Genomic DNA, 10,658 nt, shown 5'->3' on the forward strand with positions numbered 1-10,658 from the left:
TCTAAATACATAAATTAAAATGTTGTTACATTTTCATAGAATTTCTTACATACTTAAATCAATCATTTATAAACTATATAAATTATTCAACACTTTGATACAAGTATAGCTCAATAAAATAAGACATGAAATACGAGACTTCTAACTTCTAAGAATCAAAATGACTTGAGGGCCCAAGAACACAAAGTTGGGCTCAAGATCATGATATTAAAAGCAGCCCATCAGCCGACGCAAAAGCCCACGTGGGAATGTTAACGGGACATACAAGAACCAAAGATTTTCAGCAAACCCCAAAATATAAAATAAAATCAACTTTAAACTAAAGAATTCACCAAGAAATGAAAATAGAAACAGCCTAAGAAGCTACAATCTGTTTCCGAAGAGAAGGCACGTTCAAACAATTTAATAGAGATAAAGCTCAAACATAAATATAAAATAAATTCAAGGGTACAATTGTATGAACAATTTGAAACTGCTAATCTTTCTTTCTATTTGGCTCTCAGTCATTAAATGATGGCATATCTATCAACCAACGCTTCAACAAATTTGAACTCTATTTCTCCGCCCATTGCCATTGGCATGCTCTCCCTCAGTAGTAAAAATGAAAATCTCCCGGCCTTGCTTCGACTACAAGCATTCACAACTTTCACCATTCTATCACTGTGCTAGAACCTGCATCGATTCGAGACAGCGTGAGAGAACCGTATTGAACGAGTTTACGCATCTTTAATGGATTTGAAATGGCATTACCCTCTCAGAAGCATATGCTACTTTCTGCATAATCATCGACTCAGCAGAGCGAATTGCCCGTTGTGAACCCGTAATTGTTACTTTCCTGCAAGGTATTGACCAATCAAGTATGCAACTGTTTCCATGAAGAACTTGCAAGCAAACCTACAGTATGAAGGGAAATATAAGAAAAGAACTTCCGTACCTGTCGGTGGTTCCCGACATGAAATCTCCTCGATCTGATATCTTAATTCTGGCTCCACTGGCCTGTAATAAGGTAAGGTTTATGAACTGAATGTAATCAGAAAGGAAATAGCAAGTGTTTGAGGTGGAGATGTTAAAACCTGACTAATTTCCAGTATGTTTCTTCCACCACGACCAACAACTAACCCGATGTGGCCATCTGAAACGCCAATGGTCAAAGAGTTACTCCGTTCCTCCTGAACAATTTCAGAAGCTCTTCGGTCAACAGTGTCGTACAGTCGCTGAAAAGGATGAAAAAAAATATATTATTAAAAAGGAAAATATGCAATTGCTTAAAAGTCCCATTTTTTGTCCAGTTGCACGCATTACTGTTTTAAACAGTTAGGAGGGATGGGGAGAATAGTTGTTAAAAGAGAACACCCAGTATCAAAAAAATATCATTTCAGCTAAATTTGGGCATCAGGAAATTCTTAGATGCAAGAAATTCATTACATAATAGAAGCGTTGGATGGGATTTAAGTTATTTTTCCGTCGATACTTCGAAATGTTGTTTCAGACAAAATAATTTGTCATCTAAATAAAACCATTGCAATATTTCTCAAATTTTCTCTCGAAAACCCCATATGACGATATAAATTGTCATGGTATCATAAACCTATATCAGTTCCATGGTGAAAGATCAATGAGAGAAAAGCACCAAAACAGTTATCGTCTAGAGATCTCTGGATTAGACGACTTGTGATAGCAAAGGTACTGTTCATGGACAAACCTTATTGTTTGGGAACCTCCCTCCAGCTCCTCCGTTAGATGCATAGTTCACAGCATTGTATGAGGCTGTAGCAAAAACAAGTAAAATATTAAATGGGTACGAAAAATAACAAAACAGCAAAAATCTACGTGTAGGAAAACAATTCATTTGTCTTCTCCTTTGGTGTTTTTGAAGTATAAATATTTTCTCCAGTTGGAACTCTCATCAGTTGCCTTAATTATTGGGACAACACAATACCCTCTACAATCACCTCCCTTGATAGTTCAAAAGCTGACACACAAGCTTCAGCAATTACATCAACTGAAAGGCATGTGCTCATTGTGTGGGAGTCTTGTATCAATTGGAGGAATCTTTTTGGATATCCTTTGGTCTTGTTTTAGTCTGATGATTGATTGTTAACTAATTGTAGGAACTAATTTTAACTTACTGAAAGCACGGAAGAATATTAGGAACTAATTTTAAGACTTGTTGAAAACACAGGTATTAGGAACTAATTTTAAGACTTATTGAAAACATAGGGACGAAGATTAGACATCTGAAAGTCGAGTGAAATGAACCTCAAACTACAATTGTCAAAATGGTATTTTAAACCAACTAATATGGACCCAGATTGCTCTAATCTAGATTTTCTTTTTTATAGGGTAGAAATTTAAGAGGTTTTTTGTACTCCAAGTTCGTGAATGAATCCAACAGTTCCTTAACCACTGTCCCTACACCCATATCTTCAAACTCTGAAGGACAACAAACCTCCTTAATGGTATGATATTGTCCCCTTTGAGTATAAGCTCTTATAGCTTTTCTTTTGGTCTTTCCCAAAATGTCTCATACCAATAGAGATAGTGTCCCTTACTTATATACCCATGATCTTTCTCTTAATTAGCCAATGTGGGACTCCAACAATCCTCAAAATCCTCCCCTCGAACAAAGTACATCATTAAGTCTCTCCTTAAACAGTCATTTATCCATCCGTCTAGCATTATCTAGACGACTCCTTCTCTGGAAGCACATTGCTAGTCCAATAGATTTCTATTACGAATCTTTACTGTGACTACACCTTTAAGGCTCACAACTTCTTTGTTCAACGCTCGAGGATTTATTCACATGGCAAAATTAAGATAAAGGCATGTCTTTGATACTACTATAAGACAACGAACCTCCACGATGGTATAATATTGTCCACTTTGAGCATAAGCTCTAAAGGCTTTACTTCTAATTTTTAAAAAAAGAATACTAATGGCAATAGTGTCTCTTACTTATATACTCATGATATTTCCTTTAATTAGCCAATGTGAGACTCGAACAATCATCCTCACTAACTTCTTGAATTGCATTTAATTTCAGAGTTCCATATTTATATTGCATCAACCTTTTACAATTTGACATTCCAATAAATACATTTCCAATTAGAGAAAGAAAAAAAAATCAGTGTAGATACTCATCACTTCTAAATGAAAAAATGGAAAGGTTTGCAAAGAAATGGAATGCAATGCAACAAACAGAAAAATAACATTTAGCAGTATCAATTGATTTTATTCACTCTAGAGGCAGGGTAATACTTTTTTTAACATATCATAAATTGTGATTTAGACCTTGAACTACTACTTGTTTGATTCCATAAAACATAAATTAATCATTGTCATAACTCATAACCAAGATGAGGTAGCAGCATCACATACATATAGCAGAAGAAAGAAGTGTCCCATATGAGATGAAGAACATTTGGTGAACCACAAAATGCATGCGAGCATTTAATAGCTTTTGTTAGTAATAATATAATATCACATGAAACATAATTCATAAACAAAGACATACTCGGATATGAAAATGGATAATTCATTGACTGGGTGTAATGTGGATCCTCAGATAGCTTCGAAACAATCAAGTCAGTAGCTCGCATCTGTTCCTCTATGGTTCCAGACAGTGTTACAAGCCTATCAGTGGATCCCATATAGTTATTATCCTGGGGGGATATCTTAATGCCAGCTTGAGAATCCTCAATAAATGACCTGCATAATGGTAAAAGTACGTTAGCACCCAAAAAATACATTGTGATGGTATTTTTTAGGTAGATAACCATTAATAGTAGTAGACAAGATTTTAATGAGACCCTCAATAAGGAGTCCCTAGAAACTAACAAAACTTGCATAAATTACAAAGGGGTGTAGTTACGAAACAAAACAAATCAAGGAACAACGAAAAGAGCATTGGACTTTGACCAAACTAATAACAGGTGACAAGTTTTAGTGACATAATTTAAAGATGGAATAAATATAAGGGACAAAAAAAAAAAAGTCACCAAAGACAAAGAAACACTGGAAATCATTAATGAAGCAGATCAAGTCAAGAAAAAAAATCTTTGGAGGGATCATTTAAAATTAGCATCATCATTTATAACTATCTAAGTTTGATTTTCTGATGCAGCACACATGGAGTAAGCAGAATTTTTCTTCTAGGAGAGATGATCAGATATTTTAGAAGCCTCAAAACTTAAGCAGCTGCTCAAGTTGGCCTACCACCTCAAAAATCAAATAACATTTTGTTCACATATCATAAACTTGCCTCATAAACATGAAGAAATTTGAAATTTAAATGCATGATTGTGCATGAATGCTAAATGATAAAGAAAAAATCACTTGACAAGACAAAGATGCGAACAATTATAGAAATTGCCAAAACTTAAGCAAAAATTTAAACTGAAACTGAAGTCAATGGAATGACCATTACCTGCTCTAAAAAAATTCAAGGATCAGATTATCTCCTGACCAATTCATTACAAGTCAATTATCTGATGCAACAAGTTTTCTTCATATAATTCTGGCTTTTCATTTTCCCAACTGAAGTAAACAAGAACTGTTTTATGTATATTCTAATGTGTAGGACAGATACTCCTCAAATCAATGTGAGGGAAGTAAGAGAATGCCACTCAATATGCTTACACAAGGCGGCTTCATAACAATCTTAGAGAAAACAACTATTTTCCACCCTTTGAACTTCTATTCTATTCGCAAATCTCATCGAAGTTGAGTTCATCTGTTCCTGAGTTCTCTCCCCCTCTCTCCATTTTTTTTTTTTTTTTTAATAAAGGAAATCTTAGATAATAATATAATTGTGAAACCTCACAAACACAACACTAACTCTCTGATACTTAAATATTTACACCTCACCATGATATGCAAATACAAGTTAATCCATTTTATTACCCAACTCACCAATCACACAGAAGATTTCTCAAATCCTTAAACAATATCATTACAAAACCATTACTTGCTTCCTGTTAGAATGATCAACATCTAACAGACACCATCTATGGGTCGATAAAACCAAACATATTATAATTCCATCACAGCCACAAATTCATTATGTGGTATTCAAACAGTGACCTTACTTGAACAGAATCAGTTCTCTAGGTAGTAAAATTCTGTCCATAAGTTCTAAAAATTATGTCATGTTCAAACAGAAAACAGCACTAATCTATCAAGTGATTTTTTCTTCCTGGAACGTAAACTTAATGAATTATAAAAGAATTCAGTGCCTCCCTTCAATAAAAGTGTATACTAGAACTAGCATAATAGGATCTAAATCTGCATTCTACACAATTACCTACATAGACAGATTTGAAGGGAAAAATTCCTAGATAAACAAGCCAGCAGTTGTTTAACAATCGTTGCAAGGAAAGTGAACCTTCATACAAATTTAGACAGAAAATATCTTCAGGAGCTATTAGAAAATGTTCACTTGGCTATTTTTCCACTGGTCTAAAATTTAAAATAAATAAATTTAAAACCTTAAAATAAGAAAGTTAAATTATAAGTTTAGTTAATAAATTTTCAAGGTTGTATCTAATAAGTCCTGAATTTAAGCAAGTGTTTAATAGGCTCCTAAACTTTCAATTTTGTGTTTAATAGGTCTATAAACTTTCAATTTTGTGTCTAATAGGTCCATAAACTTTCAATTTTGTGTTTAATAGGTCCATAAACTTTCAATTTTGTGTCTAATAGGTCCATAAACTTTCAATTTTGTGTCTAATAGGTCCATAAACTTTCAATTTTGTGTCTAATAGGTCCATAAACTTTCAATTTTGTGTCTAATAGGTCCCTAAACCTCTAATTTTGTGACCGATTTGACATTTATAAAAAATTCAAGAACCTATTAGACATGAAATTGAAAGTCTATTAACATATTAGGCCTTTTTAAAATAAAAAGTTTAGGGACCTATTAAGTACAATCTTGATAGTTTGACTAAACTAGTAATTTGACCAAATTAAAAATAACATTTGAAATTTTAAGCAAGTAATTATAAAGCAATTAGTAACCAATAAAATGGTAATCGAAGAAATATGGAATAAGCATCATACTTTATCGTGGACCCTCCTTTGCCAATTATAGCTCCACATGAACTGTGGGGAACAATTAGTCTCACTTTTGTTCTTGGTTCAACATCATCTCCTTCTTCAGCATGGAGCTACCAGCAAACAAAATTTTTAATCAGTCACAAATAATGAAAATTTAAATTCAAGAGTGTTGAACTGCTTAGAGATTACCTCGCTCAACAACTTAGCAAGAACAAGATCCATGGCCTTCAGTATTTCATTTATTGTTCCAGATACCATAATGATCCTATCAGTAGTTCCAGGGAAAAATTCATGATTCCGTGACAATTGGATTCGTGCACCAGACTGTGACTGGAAATCGTTAATTGTTGAACCACCTTTCCCAATTACAGAACCAGCAGCAGCATTTGATACAAGAAACCTAATGTATGTGCCCTTTTCCATATTATCTGAAAATAGCAATTATGATGAGAGTGAAACACTATCCGTAAGCAGAAATGGAAGAAAATTGGATATTTAACCACAAAATTGAATAGGCATATACGCATTATCAATTGGAAAATGTAGTTAGATCTTATTCATAAATTAATCTAGAAGGTTGAAGATGTGACAGAGCTAAAGCCTTTGATATAAATCATAATCGTGCCTTATAAAGAAACATACACGTTACCATACTAGATGGTGACATAGAATCTCACTTCTAAGTTCTTAATTTTCACATTAAATTTTGCATAAGATTCTTTATAAACATTACTGATGAAAAGGAACTGAGAAATGGTTTTATCTATGTTTCAATCCCTATTATAATAAATCAACGCACAAATACTCAATGAGGCGAGTTCAGAAATTCAAATTAGAAGTACATGAAAAAAAACAAGTTCGTTAAACCAAATAAGCATTCCACATCCAGCTGCCTTCAAGAAATTATAGAAGAACCGATGGTTGAAAAAGAGTTTGAATACTCTTCTGGAACAAACATGAGACTACTCATCTTTCTACTCGCTGTCCATCACCAAATATAGCGAACTTTTGACTATTATGACACACAACGGGAGATGCAGTGCGTTTTTTTATCAATATACGGATGAATCGGTGGCAGTGGCACTTCAAAAAAAATGACAACGGCTTCCCAATTCATTCGGTCAACTGTAATAAATCTCAATAAAGCAACACTTCCTCACAAAAAATAAAAAATAAAAAATAAAACCTGCCAGAAGCCACACTCTCTTTTTCTAAGCTTTCCAGGAAAGGAAGCAGAAGCGCAGACCATTGGAAGTCGAAATTACACGATTAATCATTTCCTCGGCCGTCACAAATAAATCAAGCATAACACACAAAGGTAGGGTTTCATTTCCAACCAGAAAAGGTAAAGAACAAGGTAGGACAAAAAAAAACAAACACACAAATTGCATAATTCCACAAACAAACCGATCTGAAACAAAAACACTCGCATACAAGAACAGCTCCAAGCATTAAAAAAAAAAAATCATACAAAACAGCGAGAGTAGGGATCAAATTTTCGAAATGAGAGTAAAATAGAGATTGAAATCAGATCAGATACCTGAGTTAGGAGATTTTGGCGGCGGTGGAGATCGCTTCGCAGGAGCCTCAGGAGACGAAACGTATGAAGACTCCGTAGACTCCATTCTCTTTCCTCCTCCTTCACGGCGGCGGCTAGAGAGAGAGAGAGGCGTTGCAGAGCAGTTGAGAAATTGAGAAGAGGATGTGGCAGAGAGCTCGCAAAAACTCGACTCGTTCAGCACCAAACCCAAAATGGAAGCTCGAGTTGAAGATGCAGTTATGATTTTATTTTATAATTTCTTTTTTTTATTTATCTATTTATTTATTTATCAGATCGTTCTAAATGTAAGTTGTTCCTTTTTTTTATATAAATAATAATAAATAAATTTTTTGGGGGCGTTTGGAGCTGGACTTGAAAAGAGAACGGTGAGCTGTGAGTAGGGAAAGTCAGTCTCAACTACCCGCCTCTATGCCCACCCTTCGAACCGCTCCATAACCTCCTCTTATCTAAATTAGGGTTACATCCAATTTCTCGTTCTTGTTCTTCCTTTAGTTCATACGCTCGTATCTCTATTTTAGAGAATTTTGGATTGCGTTGTGTGTCCTCATCGGTCGTGTTATGACACTTGTTTATCTCGACCTTCACGTGACCTGGTGGGTGTCACTTGCGTGTCACCTTCTAGCCGACTGCTCGTAGGAGTCACAACCTACTGTTTTCTTAGTACAGTTGTGATGTATGTCCTTCTCAATCGCATCGTGACACTTGTCTGTCTCGATTTTCACGTGATTGGGTCAGCGCCACTCGCATATCACCTTTTGATTCGTTGCTCGTAGGGGTCGCAATCTACTATTTACATTCAACTTTTGTCTCAGACTTTTAAGGCTACAACTCATTTGGTATTGTTTATTGATTTCTTGGTCGGTTTGCAACTTTAACAGTCTTTCTTGCTCATATTACACCGTCCACGTAAATTTAGTGGAACTCATTTAATTTCTTGTCAAGTTAGGACCATTGAATTCTGTTTGTTGTCTTATGCTCCCTTTGTAGCTTTTGGGCTCACCTCAAAAAATAGCTCGGGTTTTATAGGTTAATTTACAGTTTGATTATTGAAATATTGACGAGTGTTAGATTGAGTAAACAACGTTCACATACATTAATTAATTAATTAACTTTAAAACATTTATGCTCGTATTAAATGTAATGTTAATGACCGTTGATTTTAGTAACTAGAAAACACCTAGTTCATAAAATTAGCAATTAATCATAGTTGATTTTAGTAAATTCAACTAATTAAAGCTAATAAATGAATATAATGGCTAATGAAGATTAATAAAATTTTTATTTGAATTAAATATTGCATAGGTATTTACTATTCTACATGTAAAAAGGGTTTGAAACAGGTATGCAACCATGGACAACACGTCCTGGACAAGCAAGACCAGGATATTTATCATGCGGTCATAAACAACACGCCTTGGATATGCATGACCGTGACATCCTTCCCCACTTAATTGGTTAACGTCCCTGTCAGCCTATCCGAACAAGCAAGAATAGAACATCTGTAATACTTGTCCAAAGCAAAGTCGAACTCAGGATTAATCTTCTCAATTAGAAAATTAAAAACTATATATTTTATGGTACAATCTTAAAAAGATACATTGTCGTGATTCATAGCTCACATGTCTGTCTCTTCCTGAACGATTTTTATCAAATCATTTATCATTATTACAAAGTCTATCATATCGATAGTACTATCTAGATACGATGACACAAAATCTTATCATATATTATAAATTCTTATGAATTTTTTTTATGACAACTATATATTATTCACAGTAACACGAAAAATCTTTTATTTTTATACAATTAATATTTTAAATAAATCAATCGAGAACATAAATAATTATGAAATAATCAAATATCAACCAGCTTGTAGATATTATATTCTAACATCTATTTTAATTTCCATGCTTAATTTCTCGTATTTAATTCAATGAAGACACGAACACGTTTGAAATTCAACTTGATTAATTAAATTAATAAAGAATATTAATAAATTCATTAACTTTTAAAAAATTAAATTTTATATTTTATATCTAATAAATTTCAAAATTTTAAAATGTGCTTTAATAATGTTTCATTTCGTGATTGATAGGTCAATTTTAATTTGATTAAAAAATTTATTAGACAACAAAAATTAAAAAAAAAATTAATATACTTTTATTTTAAATATAAATTCGTGGGTTAATTTAGAAAGGAGGGAATATTTTGAATCAATAATTTATTGAAGGAGTCTCAACAACCAGAGCTCAGCTCCAACCTCCAACTTGCGCAATGGCGGGGAATTTTGAGGTATTGACCCACAAATTCCGGTTCGTTGCATGTTCTAGAGATCCGATCGGAGTCTGTAATTAATTCGCGAGGGCCAATTCGTAGTTCGGTTTCATACGGTTTTTTCTTACCCTAGGTACTTTGAATTGATCGAATTTACGTCGGGGAGTTCTATGAAGATCGCGACCTATCGGTTCGAGATCTTCTCTGGCAAGGTTGCAGGATGTTTTAATATATAAATATATATTTCTTCTGAATTTTTTAGTTTCTAGTTGTTTCTTGTTTATTCTGGTGTTTGATTTTGTTGTCTTCGTTTTTTCTTCTGTGATAGCTCTAGGTTTTGGCAATGGCAGCCGCGAGGAATGGTCAAATTGATGGCTGAGAATCGGTAAATTGGGAATTTTCATTCATTTTTCATTACAATGAAACATGAAATTGACTGCGTGTTTTCTTTAATTTTGGAATAGTGTGAGGATTTGAATTGTAACCGCACAATTCACACCCAGTAGATAAGGTATCTTTAGGCTTTTCCATTTGGATTTACCCTTTGAGGTTTCGACGTCCTTATAAATAATCCTTTGTTCTCTTCTACCGTCGAAATGGAATCTCACAATTCACTCCTTTGGAGTCCAACGTTCTCACTACACTTGTTCTCTTCTCCAATCAATGTGAGATCCTCAATCCACTCCTGCCAGCGTCCTTGCTGGCACACCACCTCGTGTCCACCTCCTTTGAGACTCAACCTCCTTGCTGGCACATCGCCCAGACTCTG

The 10,658-nt window shown here is 34.1% G+C and overlaps 1 protein-coding gene and 1 long non-coding RNA gene across 2 annotated transcripts; one reads left to right on the forward strand and one right to left on the reverse strand.

Annotated features, from left to right (window-relative positions):
- Window positions 1–298: 298 nt before the first annotated feature.
- Window positions 299–7,835, reverse strand: LOC111467502 (protein BTR1-like). The gene is made up of 9 exons (XM_023112428.1): window positions 7,595–7,835; window positions 6,244–6,482; window positions 6,058–6,164; window positions 3,515–3,708; window positions 1,703–1,767; window positions 1,074–1,214; window positions 935–996; window positions 751–835; window positions 299–672 (listed from the first exon to the last, which is right to left on the reverse strand). Exons 1-9 carry the CDS (start codon window positions 7,677–7,679, stop codon window positions 658–660), a joined length of 993 nt encoding a protein of 330 aa, XP_022968196.1. The 5' UTR covers window positions 7,680–7,835; the 3' UTR covers window positions 299–657.
- Window positions 7,836–9,821: 1,986 nt separating this feature from the next.
- On the forward strand, window positions 9,822–10,455 carry LOC111467504. The gene is made up of 3 exons (XR_002714574.1): window positions 9,822–9,907; window positions 10,023–10,101; window positions 10,218–10,455. It is a non-coding gene; the product is annotated as an uncharacterized LOC111467504 (long non-coding RNA).
- Window positions 10,456–10,658: the final 203 nt, after the last annotated feature.

This window comes from Cucurbita maxima, unplaced genomic scaffold (assembly GCF_002738345.1).
Source record: "Cucurbita maxima cultivar Rimu unplaced genomic scaffold, Cmax_1.0 Cma_Scf00034, whole genome shotgun sequence".
NCBI classification, from domain to species: Eukaryota; Viridiplantae; Streptophyta; class Magnoliopsida; order Cucurbitales; family Cucurbitaceae; genus Cucurbita; species Cucurbita maxima.